This window comes from Periplaneta americana, chromosome 3, assembly GCF_040183065.1.
Source record: "Periplaneta americana isolate PAMFEO1 chromosome 3, P.americana_PAMFEO1_priV1, whole genome shotgun sequence".
NCBI classification, from domain to species: Eukaryota; Metazoa; Arthropoda; class Insecta; order Blattodea; family Blattidae; genus Periplaneta; species Periplaneta americana.
This window is the reverse complement of record NC_091119.1, coordinates 64,166,936-64,194,863: the sequence shown is the minus strand read 5'-3', so window position 1 is coordinate 64,194,863 and position 27,928 is coordinate 64,166,936. Positions and strand designations below refer to the sequence as shown.

Sequence of the window (27,928 nt, the reverse complement as noted above, 5' to 3'; positions counted from 1 at the left end):
GCATTACGGCCTGGTCTAGATCACGATGGCAGTGACAGAGCTCACTTGGAGGGTTTCACCCCTGATCAGGGGTACCACCAGTAGATTGGCAATCTGAGAGGATAATCCTCTCAGTTGGCAATCTACTGTGCAGAGAGTATATTTTGTATGTTTCCGGCCTTGTACAACAAGCAACGATAATCAATATAATTTTCATACATTTGTGATAATTTTAAATGATCATGTTGATTCATTGATTTGTACATTTAGGTTTATAACAAAAATGGCAGAAAATACGCCAGAAAGTGATTTAGGTAGTATTGAATGTTTTCAAAATTACACAGCGCCCGAAGTCTTTATTCAAGGATTAGCAGGAATTGTAGATCAGCAAGATGTTGAAGCCATGATTAGAGCACAGAAACAAATGTGAGCAGAATTATTTTTTATTATGGTGGTTTCTGTTCTTATCCTAAACACAAAGTCTGAAGGTTATAATGTTGACACATCTTCATAATTGAGGGCGAACAAATGCAATCAGGTTTAATAATTAGATTGTTTCAGGTTACAGAGATTTGAAAAGACCAATGAAATGTTGACCAACTGTAATGCTCTTTCTGTAAATCGTCTGAAATCGGCTGGCACAGAGTTCAAGAAACACACACAACTACTGTTAGAAATGAAGAAAGATTTAGACAATATTTTCAAACGAATAAGGATAATAAAGGCAAAACTGGCGTCACATTACCCACAGGCATATTCAGGTACCTATGCAATGTGTAGGCCTATAATGTTTATGCACCTTTACTACAATCTCAAGCCACTGCAAACAGCATTACAAACGCAATTGTCAGTCGTAGGAATAGTTTTAATATACTGTGTACCGGTTGGACATAATTATTTTGAAGGATAGGTGGGTCGGAGAAAAATCTCTCTGGCACCGAGACTCGAACCGGGTTTTCAGCTCTACGTGCTGACTCTATATCCACTAAACCACACCGTATTCCAGTCCCGATACCGGATTGAATCCTCTCAGTCTAAGTTCCACTCCTTAGTTTCCCTTTAGCGGCCAACCCTGATGCACTGTGTTGCAGATGTGTGACAGTGGCACAATGTCCAACACACTATGCGCAGAGGTGCACTAATTACGAGTGACTAAGTGATTATTTACGCATATCATATTATTGTGATGCACCGAAGTACATAAGCTTATGATATTTCCGTGTAAGAATTCTGCATTACCATATGATGAAGTATGGGTGTACTTCGGTACATCACAGTAATATGATATACGTAAATAATCACTTAGTGATTTAAGACGACACTCATTCCATTGGATCCCAGCCACTTTGTCACTCGTATTGAGTGCACCTCTGCATATTGTGTGTTGGACATTGTGCCACTGTCGCACATCTGTGACACAGTGCATGAGGGTTGGCCATTAAAGGGAAATTAAGAGGTGGAACTTAAACTGAGAGGATTCAATCAGGCATCAGAACTGGAATCCGGTGTGGCTTAGTGGATAATGCGTCAGCTGAAAACCCGGGTTCGAGTCCCGGTGCCAGAGGGAATTTCTCTCTACTCCACCCATCCTTGATCATATAGTAATGCAGAATTCCTGCACGGAAATATCATATGTACTTCGGTACCGTACATCACAATAATGTAATTATTTTGGCTAAGCTAGCAAAGATCAGGTGATTTTGGTTGTGAAAATCGTCTAATTTGTAAGGTTTTTTTTTTTTCTTTTATGAAATGTAATATTTAAGGCTCTATATTTGTGTTATGGTAGTAGGCCTAGCTTTTGTAAAAGATGCGTATTTTTCGTGGATCAAAAATACAATACAATCACCTTAACTTCCCGTGCACTAGCTTCTCCATTATTTCCTCAGAAAATGATTTTAATTTTTTTAAATGGGAATTTGTTATGAGTAGGGAGTTCGAAAAATAGATATAAAGCGAACTTTAACTTGTTGCAGCTGTTACTGAGAAGAGCCTTAAAGTGGAAGAGGATGAGGAAGAGGAAGAAGGCGACGCCAAAGCTGGCCCAAGCAGGACGAGAACATCTTCGGAAACAACTGCCACAAATCTGTCCCGTACGGGCTCAGTGAAAGAGGGCAAAGCCACCAGTGAAGAGATTGCTGAGGGTAATTAAAGTGCTATTGCTGATCGGAACTCTTATCCTACTCTCTTACAACATATCGAGTCAAAGATAAGCCTACAAGATTTCAGGGCCCTGCAACAAGTCTCAAAGGTTTGCAGCTTGTCTTGTACAGGTATGCAAATAGCTTCGTGTTTTTGTTTTCACATTAATTAAACGACAATTTTATGTGTAGGCCTATATAAACATGTCTATAGGCCTATTCTGTGGCTCTTATTCTTATATTAAAAAAATATTTTTTTCTATTGGAAGAAGATCGTTCCCAGTTTTTCTCATAATCAGAGAGGGGAAAGAACGAAAATGTAGAGATTGTTTTATTTCTCTCTTTATCATTTGTTTTAGAAACTATCTTCATTAGACATTTTAGTACATCCTGTTATGCTCTTCTGTGGTAGTTTGTTGCTGATGAATGTTAGATAAGATTATATGAAAGAATAGTGAACTGGCTGTATCCTCTATCTAACCCCAACTAATCTCCCACTGGTAGTTAAGGTTACTTTAACAGGTGTCAAATGCACACTAGGGCATATCAAAAAAAAAAATTTCGAAATTCAAAACGTAAGAATGTACAAAAGTTGCTTTGTAGTCTCTATTATAAGCAGTAAAGAAACTAGGTCTCTGATTACATTTTTCACCGAGCCGCAGGATGTCTTAAGTATTAACATGTAAAGTAAAATTTTTATTTATTTCTTATTTTCATAATTCTTCAATGCATGGTCAGTGGGACTTAAGTCACATCTTTGTTTTTTTATGTATACATTTTTAGTTTCTGTTAAGCTATTAAAAAGAAAAATTTCGGTTTTCATTTGATATTACGAACTTGTATTTGAGTGGAATACAAGTCATAATTCATGTAAAATTATCAATTTGCCTAACATTTTGTCGGGACTAATGGTTTATGTCAACATATGCCCTTAGTATCATCACTCTATGATATACTGGAGAAATGTTATATTGACCATTTAAGATTTTTATGCCTGTGTACTGAAACTAAGTGCCAACACTGTATTAATGAGGAAGTTTGTAAGATTTATATTTCCACTATTGTTACATTCTAGAATATGAAAGAATAGCATTAACGAGCTATTGAAAGAGTTGTTAAGATGTTCTGTAGTAAAAAGAAAATGGTTCTTCCTGTACAAAAGCAAGTTCACATTGACAAAGGTAGATAAATGTTTTTAATAGGAGTATTTTCTGGCGGTATTAAATATTTTTAATATAAAATACCTCAATTGACTTGCTCTATAGATTAGGATCAAATTAAATCATGATTTTAGTGACTGATATTTATTTACTACATACAACTGGTTCTATATGGGTTATTTTGTGTCTGCTACAATGACATTTTCTTTGAATTTCACATCTCACAACAATAATATATATATATATATATATATATATATATATATATATATATATATCTTGATTACATAACTTTTAACACTATATCACTTCGGAATATGTATTATAATATATAATAACAATACATATATGAAGGATACTGAATATACTGAACTCCTACGAAATTTAAATTTGTTATAGGTGAATGCTGTAATGATAACTAAGTATTTTGTCGCCATCAGTCAAAGTAGGGAAAATTGCCAGATGCTATATTGTTGAAGGAAAACAGCTGATAAAATATCACAAAACAAACAAAGAACTTTATTGTCAGATCTTATGGATTACAATAATGACAGCGATGCTTCTTACGCCTATCGTTGTTACTCATTTTGCAGCAAATTTGCTCCCAGGGGACACCACGGGGAGGCGAGTAACTTGTCTCCAACCAAACACCAGAAAATGAAACCATCTTGGAATGCCGTAAACTCCTAAAGCATCTAGGACATAAAAACAAGTCTTTCCAGTGAATACCTTCACATGTTGAACTATTTGGCAATGAAATGGCAGATCAACTTGCCAAAAAAAGGCACCAAAACCCAAACAATAATCCACTCCAAATCAAACCTCTGCCAGAAGATTGAAGAAATCAAGAAAGCATTTCAAATGGAAAACACGCAAGAAAATATTACAGCTGTCAGAGGGAAGTCATGGGAAAAAATTCATGAACTGTCAACGGAAGTAAAATATAAAGGCCGCAAGGAAGCTGTAGCAAAATTTAGTTTGATGTCAGGACATGACTGCCTGGCTCACCATCTACGCAGGATAGGCATATACCAATCCAATAGATGTGTTTTGTGCAACAACCCTGACCAAATCATGGACAAACAATACCTTCTCTTCTGCCCAGCCTTAAACCCAACTGCACAACAGACTAACTTGATAGCTTGTACTAGGAAGGTAGAGAGAAAATGATTTGATCATCAATTCTAGCCATTGGAAAATAAATAATAATGATAGCAATCGAGACAAAACATATACCCCATAATAAAAATTTGAAAGCAATCTGGAGAAATTAATATATTTAAGACAAAAAAAACTGCTATTATTAAAGTCTCCCATAATGGTTCAGATTTGCATCAAGAGCACATTTTGAAAACTGTTCCTCAAAATTGTAGTGGGGACATTTCCTTTGAAAGCTGAAGTTGGGCTTTCTTCTTTGAGCAATGATAAGCTTAGTGCTAAATCCAGTTCTTCACAATGTCTTTGGGCAAAAGCAGTGTGCATAGAATGAACACTTCTTTCAAATACTGAGCAGTCAGATACTGTCAATGGAAAGGAAATACATGCAAGGAAAATGAAACCACTTAATGCATTCTGGTTCTGAAAAATCATATTAAATTTTTTTTTTTTCAGGACACTGGGAGCGTGGTACTTATGTTAAAAGTGTTGCATTTGTCGCAAAATATGTCACTAGTAAAAAAGTAAAAATCATTAGACCTAGTTTTAACAATAAAGGAATGTTAACCACAACTACAGTTTTGAGATCACCTGTGTTTCCAGCACATGGGATAAACACGAGAAATTTGTTAGCTGTGTCATTCAGAATAAAAGGCCAAGCACTACTGAAACACCCCCTGCGACGGAATTGGAAAACATACCTTGAAACATGAAAAGAGTGAGGAAGAATTAAATGAAGTGCAGTTGTGCAATTTATTTACTGAAGAGTGGCAGACTAGATTAATACAATTAATACAGATAAATACAAATATAATAAAATAATAGTACATATAAGAAGAAAATGAGTATATAATAATGATGGTTCTTCATTTTTCTATATACACTTATATATCACTGATATATCACACACCCAACCACAAAAGGAAACCAGAAGATAGCGCAGAATCTCCAGTAGGCTTTGGACAATGAAGCAAAAGACTTCGAAACTAGTCAAGCAAGGTAAATCCTAAATATTAACACGGTAAAGAAGTTTGCAATTTAATCAGTGATATAATAATGTTTAATAAATTGTGGGACCGAATGAGCAGTAAGAACTCATATTTTGTATTTCCTTTCTTATGAAATTCATTATACCAGAATCTCCGTTGTTTAAGTACATAAGATTTGCAGAAACATTCTTCATTTTCCTTGCCACAAAAAATCGGTCGAAAGACTGGCAAAGATAGTCAGCAATGCTTGGGCTGTATTTAGTTCATGGTGAAAAAGAGATACTTTTATCAGGTCCACACTGGATACAAGAAAGCTACTTCAATTCTGTGAGAAGATGGCAGATTATTTTTCACGGAGAGCAAAAGGAAAATAAAAACAGAATAAACAAATAGTAGTCAGTGGGGGGAGGGATACATGGAATTCGTTAGCAGCCATCTCCCTGTGGTGAGTTCTGGGTTTATTCAGTCTCTAACGTTTTTGTACCTTTTATTTTGTATTCCTGCCATCTCTTGAAACTTAAAAATAATACTCCTTTTATTTTATCTGTCAATAACAACAAATCATACCAGTCTGCATCAAGTGAAGACTTGCAAAAGTGCTTATGTTAGGAAAAATAAGATAATCAAAAAGAGTCCCTCTGCGGCTATGCGAAAAGTGCTTCTAGGAGGTCAAAATTTTTTGTGCGAAGCATTGGCACCTTTATGCAACTTTTGCGAATCCTTAATTTTTAATTTCGGAAAAAAAATAATTTTTGGTCGTTTCTAATATGTTCTAATGTGCATGCTTCCTGTCTCATGAAATTTATTCACCACTTTATGATTAGCTGTGCAACTTGGAACTTTGTTAAAGAGAGTCTTTCTTGAAATTATCTTGGGTGGAACTTTACTTATGAGCCACTCTCAGAGGCGTAATTTTTCGCAGAAACGAGATTTTGAAATCCAGCAAAGCAATGTGGAAGGTAGAGATGTATTCTGAGGAATTGAAATGCCATATGAATTGGAGAATTTCTTATAAATCTCTAAACGATTCACTTACAGTATGCAGAAAACAAATATTTTCAAGCTATGAAAAATCTTTACTCACTTCCTATTCTTCCATAAGTTGAACATTTGTTTACAAAAGATTCCGAAAATAATCACCAGCAGAATTTTATATGTTTTGTAACAAGGAAATAAGTGATATTTTGTACTTCATCATTTGTAAGATGGTGTATTGGAAGCTAAAATATACTAACACTAGAAAATATCAGAATCGAAAAAAGTCTAGTTACAAGATTGATAGATAATATATTATATTGATATTATTGCACGTAAAATATATTGTACTACTTACTTACTGGCTTTTAAGGAACGCGCAGGTTCATTGCCGCCCTCACATAAGCCCGCCATTGGTCCCTATCCTGAGCAAGATTAATCCAGACTCTACCATCATATCCCACCTCCCTCAAATATATTGTACTATATGTATAATATGAGTATCATGTTATTGCTTTGATTTCGGGCAAAAATTTATAATTTTAGCATAAATAAAAAAATTGTATTAATAACAAGATGTAATGACTAATTGCAAGCATTGGTAGCAGTTATTGAATGTAAATATGTGAAAATGACTCATTGTCAGACTAGTCACAAGACTCGTCATAAGTAATAAGTATGCATTTTTGAAGTTCCACGTGATGACTGTGTTAGTACGTATGAATCATAATATAAAAACACTCTTTGTGGACTGGGACAATTTTCTGGTCACACAGTAACAGAACACGTAAGGAAAAACAGACATGATAGGACTCCAACCAGTGGCCTTCATCATAACACAGCTGTTTAGTTTAAAGCACTCACAGAGGAAACAAGTGCCATGTGGCAGAAAACCGCTCAATTCTGTTATTACTTAAAATTTATGCAAGACATTAGGCAGCTGACTTGTTTCCTTTGTGTCAGAAGTGCCTCTTGCCCTCACAATACTTCAGGATGTGTTAAAGTTTACTTTGTGTACTGATATAGTTTTCCCTAAGCATGCTGCATCATTGTCTGTTCTGTTTCAGATGAGGATTGTGATCGGCATCGGATCAAGAGAGGCAACAGCTCTTCCACGGACAGCCCCAATGGGAACAGTAACAATGACTCTTCACCATGCACTTCTGACACAGGATGACATGCTTGTCATGTATTGTTGAAATGTGATATTCTGCGTCATGTTGGACACAGACCTGTGATATGTTTCGTAGCTTAGTGTCAGCAGTGGAGTAATCTTGCTCATAACCGAATGGAGGTCTTGCTTATCCAGTCTTGTCTCATTGCTTCACTGCATTTTCCATTTTCTTTTTGCGAGAAGAATAAATATTTCTATATATAGTAATTTTTCCACCTGTTACTATCATGCATTCTGTGTCATGTGTAGACATTGGACATCTGGATCTTAAAAATTAAGTTTTAGGTGCCTAAGTAGGCATTTACTTAATTCCTTTAAATTTTATAAACTAAAAATAGGCCTTAAACGATGTCAAGAATGTGCTCAATACTGAAAAACATAGTTTAAACAATTATTTTTATAAAATTACCATCACAAAATTTAAAAAAAAGTTATGTGATTTGTAGTTCTGCCAAATACTTCTGATCATCTCTTTATTGCAAGCTTAGAGGCCCTGTTAACTTAAAGGAGAACGAAACACAAAAATCATGTTGCTTCCTAAATGAAGGGCATGCTTTGTTTATTGCAGTGGTATGATTGTCTCTCTTGAGTTTTGCCCTGTTGCGTCAGAAAAGAGGATAACAAATCTGCCTGTGATGTCACACAATCCAGCCACATGGCTGACGACAATACACAGTAGTGGGATTTCAGTTCCAGTCAATCTATCCACACACAGTAGTGTTGTAGAATTCGTCGTTATATAATTGTTTCGAGTTCAAAATTTGAAACTCACTTTACAGTAGTATTATTGTAGTGCTTTTAACTCGTGGTGGTGAGAGAGAGTCAGTTTAGTAGCCTATTTTAGAAATATATAATTGTGAAAAAATGACTGTAATCTAAGAAGCGAAACTCATAGGGGAAATAGTTTCCATACATAACCAAATAGAGATAAATCCTCCCAAAGGTATAGGAAATGGGTGGAATTTTGTAAAAGAAAAAATGTTGTGCCTGGTCCTGGAGCTCGTTTATGTTCCTCACATTTTAAAGATGCAAACTATGAACAATCACAGATTTTAAAAATTCGACTTATGTTGGATGAAAAGTTCAAAGGACCTTCGTTAAAACCAGGAGTTGTTCCTACTATAAGGACAAATGAAAAACATAGACACCAAGTTCCAGTAATGTAATTGATACTTAACCATCTTCATCCTATTGCAAATGACGAAGAACTGAATGTTATGAGGCTAGAATTCGAAAAAAATATCGTTACTGAATTGTGTCTTGACAAAAACAGTGACGACGAAAGTGGTAATGGCAACAGTGTTGGAAAATAATTTAATATTGAAGGAAGTGAAAATACTAAGAATTCAGAAGTACTGTGTAAACTAGGAACTGAAATTATTAGGAAATTGGATGGAGAAAATATTAACGAAATCCTGGATGTTGAAGTAGACCTATACTTCGTCCTTCATTAGTGTCACTAACTTAGAGTCATTTTTCACGTTTTCAGTTATAAAAAGGTAGGCTACAGACTATTAAATGACATTTTCCATAGATTAATGTTTAAATTTCTAACTGATCTGAACTTTTGCCTTTTTCATTATCGAAGTAGCCTACATAAACTCCACTGGGTTCTGGAAATTAATTTCTGATGGAATGCACTACACATGATGGTATCACGACTCTCCTATGTCCAATTGTATGTAGTCCATGAATTTATCCAAGATGTAGACTGTGGCGAGAATATTTCCAGGTCTTATTAGCTGTATTTTCTGAAGTGAGTAATTTTTTTTTAGTTCTACTCTTTGCTTTTAAAGATAAATTATGCCTCATTATATTTAAAATATCGCGATCTGTAATTAATTTACGAAAATTGGGATGTTTTAAATATTCACCCTTCACCAAATTTATGTTTTCACAATCACAGCAATACACACTTTCCTCATAATTATTCATGATGAGACATTCACTGCACTTACACACCAGTGCCTAGAACCAGCACGATTTTCGATATTTACACTAACAATATCGGAATTTTTATCAGATTGGTGTAATCCTTCGTAATCGTATTTTTCCGGTTCAAATTGATAAGGGCAAATAATATTACGTTCACTCATTTAAAACAATACGCTGAACTGAGTCTTGTTTGTATGTTAAATGGCCTGTTTCTCTCTTGGATCGAGTGACATTGTGCTTAGGCCCGATGCAGACTAGCGTTAAAAGGACACTGTGACGCAGCGTCCCATTGATGCGTGGTTTAAAAGTACATTGTTCTAAGTGACCAATACACACGTGGTTCCCGGGACCCAGCGTCAGGTAAAGATAGACAGCGGTGATGCAGTGTTAATTATCTAGTTGCGGATTCTGGCAGAACACGGCGTCACTGCTGGCTGCTGTGTTCTGGCACTTCATTTTTTATTGTTGTTGCGTCTATCGGCTGTAGTATGGACAGCGAAATCGACGTAGATCAATGCGTCACTATGATGCTATATGTGGACGGGTGGACACAGGGACGCAGCCTTAACCAAATAATTGGACGCGCGTCTTTATGACGCTAGTCTGCATCGGGTCTTAGGTTACATTTCGTGCTGTACTAAGATAACCTTTGAACTCACAACATTGGGACTTCGTGTGTTGTGAATCATTCCTCTAGACTAATAAACTGAAGTGAAGAATGGAATTTTCATTTCTGTGTTTCTTTCTCCTTTAAAATGAAAGGAATACTCATAATAAAGATTTTGTTTAGAAAAATATAATAGTGAAAATTGCATGTTTCTAGGGCGCTCCGTTCTCTTGGTATGCATCAATAATTGGTACACTGATTTACATGGTGACGTCATTCCTCCCAAGGTTAGCTGAGATTCATCTACTGCTGACTGCAATACAGCCCGGGATCACTCGCTCCTTTTGTTATCACACAATAACTTCCGTGTTATCTAACAAAATTCCTTTTTTCGTTTCTTAGTTTATATTTGCATTAATAGATATATAATGGCACAAGAAGATTTTACGTTATTGTACTTATGTTTTCAATGATGTATATGCAATAAATACAACATGTTTAAGCATTTTGTCACCAACAGACTTGTAATTAAATTTTGGTTAAGATAATTGCAACAATGAAAATAGAGGTATGGAAGAAGGCATTGTTGAAGTAATAGCTTTACATCTACAACAATAATGAAGTAATAACAGAAAAATAAAAGTTGTTAGATTTTATCTAACAGGGAATGATTGCACGTCAGTTTAGTTTTTCACAGTCACACTACTTGTGTTGTATTATTTTATATCTAAGTATGTGTACCGGTCTATCGGAAATGCCTTGATGTTGTGTTGTTCGGTACTCAAAAACTACAAACACAGGCCTTGGAATAAGCATTCATGGATTTCCTAATCTAGAAAGAGCTTTGAGTAGATTCAAAGCGTGGTCGAATCGAATAAATCTGCGTAATTTCAAATTACCCAGAATTCCGTCATTTGTTCTGAGCACTTAGTGAACAAAGCATTAGATTATGTGAATGACTAAACCATTGAACTGGAGGTAGATCCTTATGTGGCCAAAGATGTTCCATGATGTATCGAGTCACTGGAAGCTATGAAAAGCTGCTCTTTCTCGAGGTTCAAGAAACTTTGGAGGTAGGTAATAATAAGTTTGTCCAATGGAAAGTCTGATACCTGCTATTAAATATTTAATATTCAAGACACTTGAGGCAAATCTATTCATCTTTTGCTATCAATATATTGAAACGTTTGAAAGCTCTACTTTTACGGCTCTGCTGGTATTAGCCATCACTTATATAGATCACTTCCTAAGGGGACCTTTGAGAATACCTTGTTGGATCGGGCATGGACATAAACAATAACTCACAATGAGTTATAAATAACAACTTTAATAACTAAGACCAAACGAAAGATAAATAAATAACAGGTTGTGCATTTACCACACACACTATGCATAAACAATCCTGTCTCACTTATAATTCACAGGCTCACGAATATAAACCATAACATGTCGCACAATACTTAAATCAACAAGTAATGTAGTATTTACTTTAGTGCTACGAATTAAAGCAAGGTCATCAACGAAGGCTAGCGCAGATAAATGAGATAATTGATCTGATAGAAATTGGCCATATTTAGTAGAAATATCAAAATCAGTCAGATTTTGCATCACATGATTGCCAAATTAAGTAATATGGGTGATAACGGAGAACTCTGTGTTATGCCACAATCTAAAGCTATAGGTTTTGTTTTTTGAAAACTTGATTCAATTTGAATAATGTTGGCTGATAATGAAGAAGAAATTAAATTGTAGAGATTCCGTGGAATGCATGCATGCATAAGGACTCTTTTTATACTGTATGTTCATGTCAATGGAGTCGAAGGTCTTAAGATACATCATCGAATACAGTACAACATTTTTTTTTTTTTTTTTTTTTTTTCTGATTGAAGACAACCATTAACGATTTAAGAATTTATATGCGTGTCAGGCAGAGCCATAAATTCTCACTGATATTGATTTAATGTAATACAACTTCTCAATTTTGATTCCAACAATCTTTCAATAATTGATTCTTCGCAAGATAGGAAAAACTGTTATCAGTCTCTAGTTTCTAATATTTTTTTCATTGCCAACTTTATAAATTAAAATTGTCCGAGCCTGTTTCAGAGGAGAAGGCATAAAAGAAAATTGTAGCATTGCATTGGTGATTAAGGTTAGGAATTTTGTTGTTTTGGGATGCCTTAATATTTCTATGAATAAATGGCGAAGATAGTAGTCAGTGTTTCAATCACACATGAATATATCCTCTTTAAATTCAATATTCATCCCCTCTACCCACGGTTGCCCGTGCCTCTACTGATTATAAAGCAACAGTAGGTTTAACTGGAAACTGCTGATATTGTCAATTGTGAGAATAATTTATGCTTAATCTACATCATCGTAACAGGATTGCCAGATTTTCACAGAAATTCGCAATTATGTAATTAAAAGTCGCCTTTTAGAGGAAAAGGTCGCCCAATATTTTAATTTCATACTATCTTCTATCTTAATGAGAGACAAAAATCTTGTTTATTATAATACCTACAACATATACATAGCGAAGATGTCGATTCGATAATAATAATAATTCATGAAAATGGTAAACTGGTACGTCTTTGATTTCTTTAGGATATTAGTGGCTATGACAGTCGTAATTATTGCAGTGCACTTTGTTCTGTGAGGTTGGAGGTAGATGTACAGTCTTAGAAAAAAGTTTTGTCGTACAGATACTTTGTCTCAGAAAGAAGGCAGTGCGCATGATCAAGCATACAACAAAACAAAACAAATTTTATTACCTGAACCAGTCATTCTCTTGTGAACCAAGTCACTCGTCTTTTCTGGGACTTCCAAAGTATCTGTGCGATAACTTTTTTCTAAGACTACATTCCTACACTTGGACAATTTAAATCAATAAGTTCACTTAAATGATCATCAGATTTTATCGCGGTATAACTAGTCACGAAACAGCCAACAGAATTTCATATTTTGATAATCAATAGCAACTAGAATTATATTTTAAAGTTTAGATTGGGAGATGAAAGAAGCTGAATTTTGTTTGTATTTTGATGAATCTGCTTGTGCCCTTAGTTCCACTCGACAGTTGTTACTGTACTTTTCTCACTTTCCCATTGCAATTATACAAAATATTAATACTATCACAGAAAGAAATTTTACAAAACACAGTGTGAAAGGGGCAATGATGGACTCATTGTTTATAGCCATCTTATCTTGTAAATAATTAAACACAAAATAAAAATTAATAACTTTTAAAATGATTTATTTTACGACGCTTTATCAACTGCGATGATTATCTAGCATCTGAGTGAGATGAAGGTGATGATGCCAGCAAAATGAGTCCAGAGTCCACCTCCAAGATCTACCCAGCATTTGCTTTTAATGGGTTGAGGAAAAACCCTGGAAGAAACATCAACTAGTTAACTTGTCCCAACCAAATTTGAACCCTGGTCCACTCGTTTAACGGTCAGACATGCTAACTTACTCCACAGCAGCTGACAATAAGTAACTTTTGATCACTATTGCTGTAAATAACACTAATACTGACAGCGAATAATACAGTAAAAAAGCTGTTGAACTACAACATGTTTTCCTTGCCGAAACTCACGAATTAATTATATTAATTGAACGTAAGTTGCAATTTTTGCACTGCGAGTCTATGCCCTGGACTTTCCTCAGACAAGTGACGGAGTGGGGACGAGGAAGGCCCTTCTGATACACCTGGAGACGTAACATTGTGGTTTAACATAGGTGGTGATTCACGTGCGTTTCAATAATCGTATAACTTATTAGAAGGAATGATTAATTCAGAGATAAAAAAAACCATGTCATGCCAAATATTAAAAGAGCGAAAGAAATAGATAATAGTTTTAAAAAATGACGAGTTTTCAACAGGCCAAAAATTCGCAAATCGCCTGAAGTAAAAATTACTCGCAAACAGGACTTCGGAGTAGCCCAATTCGCGACTTTTCGCCCAACTGGCAACCCTGATCGTAATTGTCTCCGACAACTTTTAAACATACCAATAATGGTGCCATTTATTGAGAACTAGCGGAACTCCTTCAAAGCAGTCCCTCTTTGGTTCTGACTCCCGTCGTTAGGAACAAGAGGACTAATAATATACCGGTAATATATAGGCCTCTTTGTTAGGAACTCTTCGGTTAATTGTGAACGATGAGAGATCAAGAAAGGGACAGAAGAATAAAAAATCAGTGCTGTCAATTTAGCTGTTTTCCCGCTAGATCTGGCGTTTTTCAGTGTTGGTTTAGCGTGGAAAATGTGTGAAATTTATATTGCAGCTATAGGGATTTAGCGGGTATTTTTAGCACTTACAGCGGAAAAATAATCTCATTATACATAGATAATATAGCAATTTAGCGGTTTCTGCACTGTTTCATAGCGGGTTTTTAAAAACTGAGTTGGTGACACTGGAAGAAATGTGGACTCTTGTAATGGCAATTGGCGGTTGCTCATTCGATTTGAATTACAGTATATACTTTATGTAGTTATATATTAATATTATTTGTGCGCGGGCTTTGAATAGTCCTAGGAAATTGTACAATTATAATATATTAGGTGTGACGTATGCTGTATTGACATAATGGTTCGGTATTCTGTTCTGAAAGATCATTACGAGTTAGAAAAAACTATCGGTTGTGGAGGTTTTGCAAAGGTGAAATTAGCTACTCATATATTAACAGGAGAGAAGGTAGCAATAAAAATTATGAATAAATTAAATTTGGGGGATGACTTGCCGAGAGTGAAATTAGAAATAAAGGCGTTAAAAAGTTTGAGTCATCAACATATATGCAGATTGTTCCAGGTAATTGAAAATGAAACTCATTGTTTTTTGGTAATGGAATATTGTTCAGAAGGAGAGTTGTTTGACCATATAGTGGAAAGAAACAAGTTGAATGAAGAAGAATCTAGGTCTTTTTTCAGGCAAATTGTTTCTGCTGTTGCCTACTTGCATAGTGTTGGGTATGTACATAGAGACTTGAAACCAGAGAATGTTCTATTAGATACGGATCAAGTTGTAAAACTGATTGATTTCGGCCTTTGCGCGAAGCCTAAGGGCGGACTTAATTCTCACCTTGCAACATCTTGTGGCTCTCCCACGTATGCAGCCCCTGAACTTGTGGTCGGGAAGGTGTATCTTGGTGCGGAGGTGGACATATGGAGCATGGGCGTGTTGTTATACGCCTTACTGTGCGGCTGTCTCCCGTTTGATGACAACAACATCGATCGGCTGTACCGTAAGATCTTAAGTGGTAATTACGACGAACCGGAATGGTTGTCCCTAGGTAGTAAGCAGTTGATACGAGCCATGCTGCAGGTAGACCCCAAGAAGCGTATCACCATGGACAAACTGATGCGCCACCCATGGGTTACGGCGGGGGGTCTAGGGCTGGTCATCAAGGACAGTGGCAATCTGCACGCTATTGATGAGGAGTGCCTAGACGTCATGGCGCGACACTACGGTAGGACCGCGGCCGATCTCCGGGAGGAACTAACTCAATGGCGCTACGACGGCGTTACTGCAACGTACTTGCTGCTGGTGACCCGAAAGCGGCGGGGCTTAGCCCTCAGACTTACCGCCCCACCGCGTTCGAGACTCAACTTAGGACCTTCAACCACGACGTGCGTGGAGACCACGCCCGAAGGCAAGGAGAACAGGCGGCGAGGCGCTAAGCGGCTGCGAAGCCCCGGCCTGGGAGACGAGTCGCCTGTCCCCACAAAGCAAGGGCGATGCAGCCGCACGCTCACACCGGTGGCGGCAACTCCCAGCAGAACCCCCACATCGGCGCGCAAGGTGCTGGGTAGCATTGAGCGCGGTCTGACAAGAATGCGCCACATGCTGACGCCACGGGTGCGCGACGATCAGCCAACTGTGTTGGAGGGCAGAGCCCTCCGGAACGTGTCGACCACATCGAGTAGGAACCCTGAGCACGTGCTTGGGCAACTGCGCCATGCATTGGACAGCAAGGGCATTCCCTGTAAGCAACGGGGCTTCACCCTACGTGGCAAGGTGGCAACCCCCAAACTCAGCTTCGAGCTGGAGGTGTGCCTGGTACCTGTGGCGGCGATGCAGAGTCCCCTGGTAGGTGTCCTAAGGAAGCGTCTTAGCGGTGATATCTGGTGCTACAAGCGGGTGTGTGAGGAGGTGTTGGCCCTGGCTGCTTCCACCTAATCCATCTTTCAGAAGTACTTAGTTTCTACACTTGTCAGTGCATTATTGAATTTAATACAATATCTGTGAGTAGGTTTACAAGATAGCAGCTGATAGAAATCATTAAAGAAATATCACAAAGCAGTCTACTGGTTCATTGCTTGCATCCTTTACATTGATTTGGCAAAATTCAGTATATTCAGGTATTTTAAAAAAAACCTAAATTATCCACAAAACAGGCTTAGAAGTTCGGAAATTTGTCTCTCTCTATAAGAAATTTCAAATAAAACTGTCGCTAACTTAAATTATTTCAAACTGCAATAACTGAACAGACCTGAAGATAGCCTATTTGTTGACAGTTTTCGTTACATTTAGGGCTATTATTTGAAGTGATATGATGGTTAGTGTTAAAAATGATATGTGCAGCCTATATAGGCTGTATACACATTAGCTTTTTCACCTCTGATAACATTTAGAAATTAAATTATATCGAAGGGGGCGTCTGATGGCTGTAATTAATTTTTTTACATGAAGAATTTTCGAAATATGAAAGCCAACCTTTTTTTTTAATGTTAATACAGTAGGCCTAATACCTACTTTATTTTACTGTGGCAGTGCTGTGGAGATTATACTAAAATAATATAGCCTATATCAATAAAAAATAAACATAATTACTCTGGACAACAGAAAGTTCTTGCAATGTGGAGTCACATGCCTTCCAGTGAATGCTTCAGAAAATATGTTCAAAGACAAGACCATTTGTATTGCAACACTCCTGTCATGCTCCGTCAGGGTTGACACTGCTGTCATGTTTCTGGAGTTATTGCAGCACATACCGTAGAGCGACAATACAGTCTTTCATGTCTTCCACTGTAGTTTGAAATCTGCTAGTACAATACTTTTTTTTATATTATATCCCCAGAGAAGAAATCTAATGGCGTTAGATCTGGCAGACACTGGCAGTTGCACTGGAAATCTCTGAACAGGACTACCTCTTCCCATCCATTGATTTGGGAATAGCTAGTTCAGTACATATCTTGCCAATGAGGCATTATGAACAGGATAATATTCATCATGCAGATAATAAATCATTTAATGCATATTCAGTGGTAGATCTTCTAACAATATGGGTAGGGTAAGTTAAAAAAAAACGTGTACAGTACTTTCAACCTTCAGTCCTAATGTAAACATTATGAACATTGAAGACAAAGCGAGGGGATTGTGTCAGATTGTTTTTATGTTTACTGTCCGTGGTGACATTCAAACAGCAGTAAATTAGTCGTTATTAGGCATAGTTAACCTAACAATTGCATTACAAAACATATTCCCATTTGAAATTATAAATTTGATGTTCTCGAACATTATTTACGTAAGAAATGTTTCATTACCAGTGCATGCATTAGATGTCCCCTTCGATATAGGCCTAATTTAATGTATATTTTTGGTACTGTTTATAGCAACAACAGTCGCATACCTTCAGAAGTGTAAAAGCTAAGTGAGCCACCCTATTCACACACACAATTTTCAAATGATGAACCAGTTGTGGAGATGACGGGAATAATTATTATAAGAAGTTATAATAATTTTATGACTTAATTGGTTATTGTTTTGAATGGCATTGCATAGCTATAATTAATATATCAGAAAAAAGAAGATAATGTAAAAATGAGAGCTCTATTTATGTAAACATGAGATGACTTACTTGAATCTAAGTTTGTCGAGAATGTATAGTTCAGCAAATGTCAGAATAATTACTTGTTTTTCCTTTTCTTCAATTATTTTTTGTCTTGTCATTTTGTGTTTATATTGCTGTTAACTTTTGGAGGGTGGTGGAGCTGCACTTCATTCTCAAGACTGAAGGAATGATAGCTTCTTGAGAGCCAAGAACTGTCAATTTACTGCATGCGATAGTTTTAGTAACACATCGATCTTGAGTATTTGAAACTTTAGTAACTTCTTTCCTTAAACAAAAACTTGAAATAACTGTCATATCGCAATGGAGTAAATAATGACCATCACAAAATCCAGAAGGCAGGCTTGCACTGCATAATTGAAGGGAGCCTCTAACAGAAAAGACTTAATAGTAAATTGTATTGTTACCTATATTGTAAATAGCGAACATAGTACTCTTAATTATATAAATGGTCTGAATATAGTATTGTTATTTATGTCTTAACGTTCGTTCTGTGAAGAGAAACACATAATCTGGAAGTAGAAAATTTATATTGAAAGCACTACTCCTGCATATGAGAACTTGGATCATGATCCAATGTAGACTGTGTCTTCTAATCGTGTTTTGCTTCTCTTTAAAATTTATATACTCGTACAAAGTAATTAATCTGCTTTATGTGTCCGTGTTTATCTTTCAGTGCTTATATATTGTATTTTAAAAGATATACTATATATATTTTTTTAATCTTAAAAACTTGAAATGTTTGTAGAAACAATTCTTGAAGAATACAGACAGCTGCTGCTTCCAGAATGATTTCCTATTTCCTTCTGGAGCTCATGTAGTGATGACAACTTGAATAGACTTGCAATAAAATAAGTAGCATTCCTGTAAAATTGTACAAGCAAATAATAGTAGCTTTGTGCTAGATACTGTGCAATAGTCATAAAATATACTTTATTGTAACAATTTATATAAATACTAGAGCAATAAACTGAAATCACTCGTTTTTTTATTTCTTTGTTTTTTATAACCCTGTGAACGAACTCTTCTAAATTGGAATGGGTTCATTTCTACAGAATCCACAAGGCTGAGTAGAAGTTGGAATTTCTCTTCAAACTGTTGTTTTAGGCAACAGTAGGCCTACTATGTTTGAAAACGTAATATGGCTTCTGGTGCAGAGGAAGCAATCAAGATTAATTTAGTAATAATTCTTAAAACTCGTTAAAATAAGGCTATAATGTTACGACTATAATTACAAATCATAGATATTTGAATAATTAAAAGTAATACTCTGTGAACAGTCTTACCTTATTGTTTATAACGTAATGCAGTGGTAAGCATATTATACCTTTTGCCATTCACAGAAAACCCACCTAAGCTCACTCACCTCATACGTTATTGTCTCATACCCTTCTTGATATTGTTCAGTGGTGAATCGTATACAACAATACAAACTGATTGTTATCCTTAGTCCCTAATGAAAACATGATTGCTATTCTTAACGAAAACAGAACTAGTTTTTAATTTATTATGACAGACAATAGGAATTAAAAACTCAAACAAAAGTAATTTTTAAAATAATCTTACCAGAAAATTTAACTATCTATTACGACGATCTTTTTCAAAATTCGTATTTTCTTGAGAACGTACACCTTGTGCTACTTTTAATAAATTCTTTTTCTGTATACGGTTTTTTACTTTAGCAATTTCCTATATAACTCATAGCTTGTCTAGAGAATATTTTTCCTCACAAATTCCAGCCCGGTAGATTGAGTAATAGGAGTGGCAGAGATGGATAGACCAAGGTTACCCTGACACTTGACAGCATAAGGGATGGAAGAAGAAGAAGAAATTCCAGCTCGGTTGTTGTATTTGGTTTATTATTGGTATTCCCAAGAAACTAGTTCGAATAATTAAAATGTGTCTCAGTGAAACATACAGCAGAGTCTGTATAGGCCAGTTTCTGTCATGCTTTTCCAATTCACTGTGGGCTAAAGCAAGGAGGTGCACTATCGCATTTACTTTTTAACTTTGCTCTAGAAAAGTCCAGGATAAAAGAGGGTTTGGAATTGAATGGGTTACATCAGCTCCTTGTTTATGCGGATGACATAACTATGCTAGAAGAAAATCCACAAACTATTGGAGAAAGGGCGCAAATAGCCATAGTAGCTGACGCGCCCTTCTTAAACCCTACTACTACTACTACTACTACTATTGGAGAAAATACGGAAATTTTACTTGAAGCAAGTAAAGAGATAGGTTTGGGAGTAAATCTCGAAAAGACAAAGTATATGATTATGTCTCGTGACCAGAATATTGTACGAAATGGAAATATAAAAATTGGAAATTCATCCTTTGAAGAGGTGGGAAAATTCAAATATCTTTGAGCAACAGTAACAAATATAAATGACACTCAGGAGGAAATTAAACGCAGAATAAATATGGGAAATGCTTGTTATTATTCGGTTAAGAAGCTCCAGTCTCCTCTCAAAAAAAGCAAAAAGTTAGAATTTGAGAGAGGAGCAGAAGTTAAGAGTGTTTGAGAATAAAGTGCTTAAGAAAATATTTAGGACTAAGGGATGAAATTACAGGAGAATGGAGAAAGTTACACAATGCAGAATTGCATACATTTTATTCTTCACCTGACATAATTAGGAATATTAAATCCAGACATTTGAGATGGGCAGGGCATATAGCATGTATGGGCAAATCCAGAAATGCATATAGAGTGTTAGTTGGGAGACCGGAGGGCATAAGACCTTTGTGGAGGTCGAGACGTAGATGGGAGGATAATATTAAACTAGATTTGAAGAAGATGAGATATGATGGTAGATCTTCCTCTGGATAGGGACCGATGGTGGGCTTATGTGAGGGCAGCAATGAACCTCCGGGTTCCTTAAAAGCAATAAGTAAGTATATTTTATTTAATTCTACCATAAAACTTTCATCTTCGTTCTACCCATTTAACATAATCAGTATCAGCCAAGGGATGAAGTTTGCAAATGTACCGCTAACTTATATTATTGTAATTAATTTTTATGTCGAAATTAGTAGTGTAAATGTGAAGCGGTCAGTAGAATAAGGGCCGAAGTCCAAATTTTACCGAAAATGGTTTTTTGAGTGTAATTTACTCTTAAAGGCAAGGCGCAAATTATGCACTATTAAAATGAACGATAATCCATGCCCGTTACCATATTACAGTGGCAATCCATGGAACAAGGTCCGATGTCTGGGACTTCAGACATTATTGTATTGGCCAAGCTACGAGTATGATTCGGAGACTGTCTCATAGAGGCGCTGCAGGTGGAAAAAGTGGAGATCCCAAATGAATGGACTGAATTTGTTAAATGCACTTCGAAGTTGTTGAAATGACACACACTGATCTCAGAAACTTTGATGGGTATTTCACACAGTTTTTCAAGAAAAGCGCATCTCAAAATGGTGATGTTTGAGGTATCAAAATACAAGATTTTCCAATATCATCATTTGCACAAACACCAGGTAGAGGTCAGTAAATTAATGAGTGGAATGGTCATGAGCAGCTTCCATCTCCTTCAGAAAAACGTGACTCCCAACCTCAATGTATCACGGACAGTTACCTGTTGAAAGTGGGAAGGAACGTGATGTATCTAAACTCCTGAAATATCTATCAGAGAATGCACAACAGTACTTGCAGAGTATTAAGGGTGAGGAAGGTAGCAGAACTCAGAATGACTAAGGACTGAAGGCAGTTTCTTATTACAATGAAATAGTTTCTTTATCATAAGTATCATTATTAATCATATTGGTGTCATATCTATTTTTTTCTGGACAGCTCAAGTGATGTGTATTCTGAAAATAGAACTTATTCAATAAATAAAATTCAATATTTCAGATTATTGTGCTTGTCGTTTACACTTGCGTAGTAAAAAAATGTAATAAGGACCGAAATCCACTACTTATCATCCTATTTATTACCCATACTATTAACCTCACACGTGAGTGTTCATTATCAGTCAGAGTGGTGCACTGTGACCTACAACTGTGCAAAGTTTTGTTAGTGTTGGTCTAATGTTTTAGGTGATGTGATGTTTTTTTCGTCTCCTGAAAAATTTACTTCTCTGGACTTTGGTCCTTATTCCACTGACCGATTCATATACAGGGTGAATACTAAATTCCATTTTTGAAGACCAGGGTGTAATAGACCACATCAAAGCATGCATAAATAAGATAGGAATCAATACTCTTTATCTTGCAATTTTTCCCGAATGTCTAATGGGGCAAGAAACGCTTCTGTATGTACAGGTTTAAGCTCAGACTAATTCCCAGAATGTCCTTGTCGAACATCTAGTGCTTCCAGATTAAACTTTCGTCATTCCAAGCATCGCACACACATGGTTTACTGGGATTTAGTTCAATGCTGAACAACGTGTGGGTCACGCAGCACGCTTTAAAAACAAGCGCCTGCTTGACATATGCTATGTAAACATCAGGTGCTTACCTTACTTCACAATGCAAAACAGATACGTATTGTAACATCAGTTTGAACTGGGACACTGCATAGAGAATTGACAGTACACTACTTGAAAACAAACCAGCTACAGTTATTTTCTTCGCAGTTCTTGTGCTGATGCCAAAAAAAATCAGACCATTTCAGGGACAGGTACATGTTACACATCACATTGTTGTGTTCTTGACATTTAACTCCAATTACTACGGATTATGGCTCAGAAGTAACTATTACTCCATTTGACTTCTGGGTATTGTCTCTAATATTTCAATACCTTGACGGTTATCTCGAATTTCACTGTTACGATATCCTCTTATCACGCTCTGGTCTTTGAAGACGGCATTTAATATTCACTCTGTATAATATGTTTATTTATAATTCAAAAAGAAGATAGCTGCATGTTTCAGAAAAAGATAATTCAATTTTAATTAATTGAAACTTAACATTTTTCTTATGTGCACAAAGCATATTTTCATAATGCTGCAGCACATTTAATATTTTAGCAAGCTAGTAACACTTTAGTGCAGCAAATATCTAATTTCCACACAAAAAATAGTTTTATTCTTTCCATTTCTTATGGAAATATTTCCTTGCCTTCTTTGATTCACTTCCTTTCAAAGATATATTCTTCCTTATTAAACCCCTGCTGGTAACTACGCGAGTGAGTATACTGAAGCACATCAGGTCATTCCATGTCAAATCAAATAATGAAGAATTTTATTGGAACGTGATAAAAAGGTGAGTGTGGATAAAAAAGAGAAACCAGGAGTCGGGAAGTGATAGGGAAGAAAGTAGTAAGAAGAGTAAGGGTGCGAGTTTAAATGGAAATCCAGTATATCGTTCTTGCAATAACTCCTATGTGCAAAATATAAAATTTTTCAGTAGGAAGAAAAAACACTTTTATTCATCCTATGGCAGTCGTACATAGGAGAATGTAAATTCTTACATTTTCGAAACAAAGAAATATAATTACATACTGTATAGAAGATTTTATTACTTACTGTATTTAAGTTATTTAATAGAGCAAAAAACTGAAAAAAATACATATGTCACATAGGACTTATTGCAGGAACGACGATATGAAAGTGAAATTGTGAGGGGGGGAGAAATAGAAGAAACCATTCAAATCAGTACCAGCATAATTAATTCATTTATAGTCAGTGAGTGTTAGAGATAATGAAATTGAAAAGAAAGAAGAAATAAATAGAAAGAGATAGAAATAAGACTGAGACAAACAGTAGAGAAAGGTCAGAACCTGCGACAGCTAAGGATATGGATATTATAGATGCGATTAAAAATGTGGGGATGATGTTTAAAAAGTGCAAGTAAAGTGGAACTGTAAAAAGATCGAGAAATATAGGGGAGAGAAGAAGTGTATAATCAGAGGTGTATATAAGTACCGGTATTTAGGGCCGCCGACAGGATTTATGGGCCCCTATGCAATTTTTTGCTCGGGCCCCGTTGAAAAAAAACTTAAAAATGACAAGTTACCAATTATTCTGACAATAATAATTATTTGAAAAATAAATAAAAGATAACCCCATACGCAGATACGAATCTAAAAATATAAACTTTTGTTACATTGAAAACTTTTAGCAAAACTTCATATTAGCACAATATATTACGCTTCTTTTTCAGTAGGGCTACATAGTATGTTTCGTGACGAAACTTTCGTCTTTTCGTTGTCGTTTGTTTCGTTTCATTTTCATAAAACACTATTCTTAAACAGCTGTAATTTCTGATTTGCAGGCCAACATCAACAAACAACTCTCCTTGGCTTCATTGATGCAAAATCATCAATTGTATCATCAAAATTTAAAGATTTAGCAAGATCACTCTCCAGACTAAGGAGTCCAAGGTTACTCAGTCTTTCTTGACACATTGCTACTCTGAATACATTTTTATTTCCTTCATTTTGTTTGAAGTTGATGTGAAATTGAGCGTTGCTTGTGAAGGTGCACAAAATAAACCAGTCTCAAGCCAGTCTGTTCAGGTTGTCAAAAATGAAGAGTTCATGCTTAGAAGTGAATACTGATGGTTGTGGCTGTTTAGAAAAAAATTCTGATAACAGTATAGTAATGAATCAGAATAAGCAAACAATAGTAAAAATGATGTGTTAATACGTGCAAGTGAAACAAATTTACACACACAAGTTCCTAACTCTGAGTCATAGCAAGTAAAATGTGACCTTGGAAAACTAAAAAGTGGCAGACAAATTGTAAATGTCATTGAATGTGTTGTTCGAAAAAGTACCCCCAACCTGCTTAATAACCTTCTAAGTGACTGAGCCACCGGCGTGGCTTAGTCGGTTAAGGCCCTTGTCTGCCGGTCTGAAGTTTCGTTCGGGCGCAGGTTCGATCCCTGCTTGGGCTGATTACCTAGTAGGGTTTTTTCCGAGGTTTTTCCCAGCTGTAAGGTGAATGCCAGGTAATCTATCGCGAATCCGCAGCATCATCTCGCCAAATACCATTTCGCTATCACCAATCTCGACGCTAAATAACCTAGTAGTTGATACAGCGTTGTTAAATAACCAACTAAAATAAAAAAATAAATAAATTCTAAGTGATGGAACAAGAGCCTTTCCAGTATTATTTTCAAAACTCAAGAATGAAGAATGTGTTCCCATAGACTGGCTAGTGTGGAGTGAAACAAATTAGTCACTGTACTATTTTCCCTGATTTGTTTCACTCCACACTAGCCAGTCTCTGGGAACACATTCTCCATCCTTGAGTTTTGAAAATACTGTAATACTGTTTTTGGGAAGGTTCTTGTTTTCGAACAACATTCAGTGACACAATTTGTCTGCTACTTTTTAGTTTTCCAACATCACTCAATTTCACACCAACTTCAAAGTTCTACTCCCTTTCTTAATATCTTCCAATTTTCTTGTCTCTTCTTGCGCTTCTCAGCTCCCGACATATGCTTCTACTTATCCATTGGTAACACTAATGAACAGAATTTATTAGATAAACGACGATGAAAAGACGAAACATACTACGTAGGCCCTACTGAAAAGGAAATGTAATCCTCCGGCTTGGATTTGGGAGAGTCTACTAACATATTGCGGTGGGCCGGCAGGGTTGGTAGTTAAGAGGACAAGCCAATTGACGTGTTTGGTACAAGCAACGGGAACATATTTCAGGCAAATCCCGGAGCCCTCAAGTGTCGTGTCGATGTTTGTTAACGTGGGAAACCGATATTCTATTATATAAAAATTAAACATTTACATAATGAAGTGGTAATTTGTATTAATTCTACTATTGTTGGTTAATATGTCAGATTCATGTAACAAATGTTCTTACAAAATTTTATAGTACCAGTATGTATCTGTGAATAATTATTCGTGATAATGAAAAGTAATCAGACTCACTTAATCTGATGGGCCCTTACTGCTCACGGGTCCATATGCACTTGCCCCCTTTGCCCCCCCCCCTCCTTGGTGGCCCTGCCGGTATTTATGGGAAGTGAGAATAGTGAGAAAGAATTAGGTGTAAATGGAGTAGTGAGAAAGTGAAAGTGAGCATAAATAAGGAAGAGTGAATAATAATAGTGAAAAAGTGACAGCATAAAATTAGTACTAAATTTGAACATTGGAACAGAAATGAATACAGTATAAGAGAAAGATAGGAGGAAAGGTCAAAGAACAAATAGGATAAATAATACAATATTATAATTTATAGAAAAAAAAAGTGAAATTGAGATTTTAGTGCATATTAGTTAGAGAGAGAGAGAAAAAAGGGGGTTGAAAGTAGTATAGGCTACAATATTAGATATATTATAATTAATGAACAAATAGAGAATAGCAAATAAAATGTAGGATAAATAGCCTATTGAAGGGGAGATTAGACCAAGTAATAAAAAGGTACATAGTGTAAATTGGAGTATTTGTGTAGACATGTACTCCGAATGTGTTAATGGTGGCACTGGTACGAGAAATGTGAGATAAGTTACACCATTACATGTAAAGAAATGCTGTGACGAAATATATATCATCATATTGGAACGTGACAAACTCCATAATTTGCTAACTGCCACATACTTTTTATTAGAAAACTATAACAGTAATAGATCTGAATAGGGCATTTATTTGATTTTTCATTGAGGTTTTTTTTCAAAATTCACTGCTCTTTTTTTTTCACTTCCGAGGTTTTACAAAAACGCAAGTTTTATCATTTTTTTTTTTTTTAAATTTACACTTGAAGGTGTTCTAGCTACTCAGTCCAAATTTTAAGATGGTATCTCATACAAAACTTAAATTTTCTAGTCACTTGATGTAGATTACAGTTGTAAAAGGAGAAGACATGCTACTTGGATAACAATACACTTCTTGCTGAAGATGTAGAGCTTCCGCGTCCTAGCCATATTAAGGATGAGCATGTGGACCCACTTGCAGCTTTAAGCCACTTAAATGCCTATTTAACTTCTCTTGATCAATCTCTAGTGTGTAAGATGAAAATGAGTTGTAAGAAGCAGTGGCATATGCAGATTTTTATTAAGGAGGTTCATTATTAAAATTGTTTACAATTTACATTATCGGTATTTTAAATTTTGTATACCGTATGGTATGTTCATTAATAGAATAGAATATTCTAATAGAACATTAGGCCTATTCATGAATAACATAAAATCTTTGAAACGTAATTTTTTCACAAGTTAAATTTCATATTGTGTCAGCTTCATTTTATTACAAGGTCGGTACTAGGAGGTAGATCTCTCTATAATAAAGATAGTATTGTTACAGTATAATTCGAATGTGCCGCAGCTCCAAACACAGGGATTATATTGAAGGAGGGGTAGGAGGATTACGTGTAATGTTGATGTAGATTTTGTTACCCTCACAGTGAAAAATTATAGAAGGGAAAACGATTATGGAAAATAAATACTCACATCTAAATACTGTATGTCATTTTGTTTAAACTTCAAGGGGCAGTTTCAAACCCAGTAAAACTCCCCCCCCCCCTCCCCCTTGCATACATTACTGCTAAAAAGTATTGCAAACAAAAGATGGAGAAGATTAAAAGGACCTATAGGGAGTCATTGTTACTTGTGGAGATGATTTAGATCAGTCATGTCAACGTTCCTGCCACCAGAATGACGTTCTGGTACAGATGGCATGTCGCTATATGAAGTGCGTGGCTATCTATCCAACGGGTGTACTGTTGTCACTGTATGCGAGAGCCGTGTTTTGACTGATCCTTTCTCCGTTCTTACACTTTCAGTTTCTTCATTCGTTTTGATTTTACTAAGCCCTGAAGTCGGGATGAATATTATTAGCAACAGATATCTGCAAACTATTTCTCAGGTTATTGTCACTCATGCTCACTCTGTGTTGACGTTTTAGAAGTTTTGTAACAAAATTCCTGATCACAGATATATTGTACTTCCAAACATGGCTATTGTTCTTGCAGCATTTTGCTTCAGGTTTGCGAATTGTGAATCCGGAAGTGCTCTGTAAAATTCTATTAGATCAGTACTTGAGGTATTGATGA

General features: G+C 35.9%; 2 protein-coding genes across 2 annotated transcripts; both read left to right on the top strand.

The window, feature by feature from the left end:
• The first annotated feature begins 158 nt into the window (after positions 1–158).
• LOC138696098 (kxDL motif-containing protein CG10681) lies at positions 159–10,632 on the top strand. Its single transcript, XM_069820636.1, has 4 exons — positions 159–405; positions 541–740; positions 1,956–2,123; positions 7,467–10,632. The coding sequence occupies exons 1-4, from the start codon at positions 263–265 to the stop codon at positions 7,574–7,576; spliced, it is 621 nt and encodes a 206-aa protein (XP_069676737.1). The 5' UTR covers positions 159–262; the 3' UTR covers positions 7,577–10,632.
• A 1,365-nt stretch (positions 10,633–11,997) lies between these two features.
• On the top strand, positions 11,998–18,962 carry LOC138696097 (maternal embryonic leucine zipper kinase-like). Its single transcript, XM_069820635.1, has one exon. The coding sequence runs from the start codon at positions 14,710–14,712 to the stop codon at positions 16,297–16,299; it is 1,590 nt and encodes a 529-aa protein (XP_069676736.1). The 5' UTR covers positions 11,998–14,709; the 3' UTR covers positions 16,300–18,962.
• Positions 18,963–27,928: the final 8,966 nt, after the last annotated feature.

Excerpts from the sequence above, each read along its gene's own strand:
- LOC138696098 (XM_069820636.1), top strand. The coding sequence starts at position 263 with ATGGCAGAAAATACGCCAGAAAGTGATTTAGGTAGTATTGAATGTTTT. Across the intron at positions 406-540 it reads ATTAGAGCACAGAAACAAAT|GTTACAGAGATTTGAAAAGA; the intron begins GTGAGCAGAATT and ends AGATTGTTTCAG. Across the intron at positions 2,124-7,466 it reads CAGTGAAGAGATTGCTGAGG|ATGAGGATTGTGATCGGCAT; the intron begins GTAATTAAAGTG and ends GTTCTGTTTCAG.
- LOC138696097 (XM_069820635.1), top strand. The coding sequence starts at position 14,710 with ATGGTTCGGTATTCTGTTCTGAAAGATCATTACGAGTTAGAAAAAACT.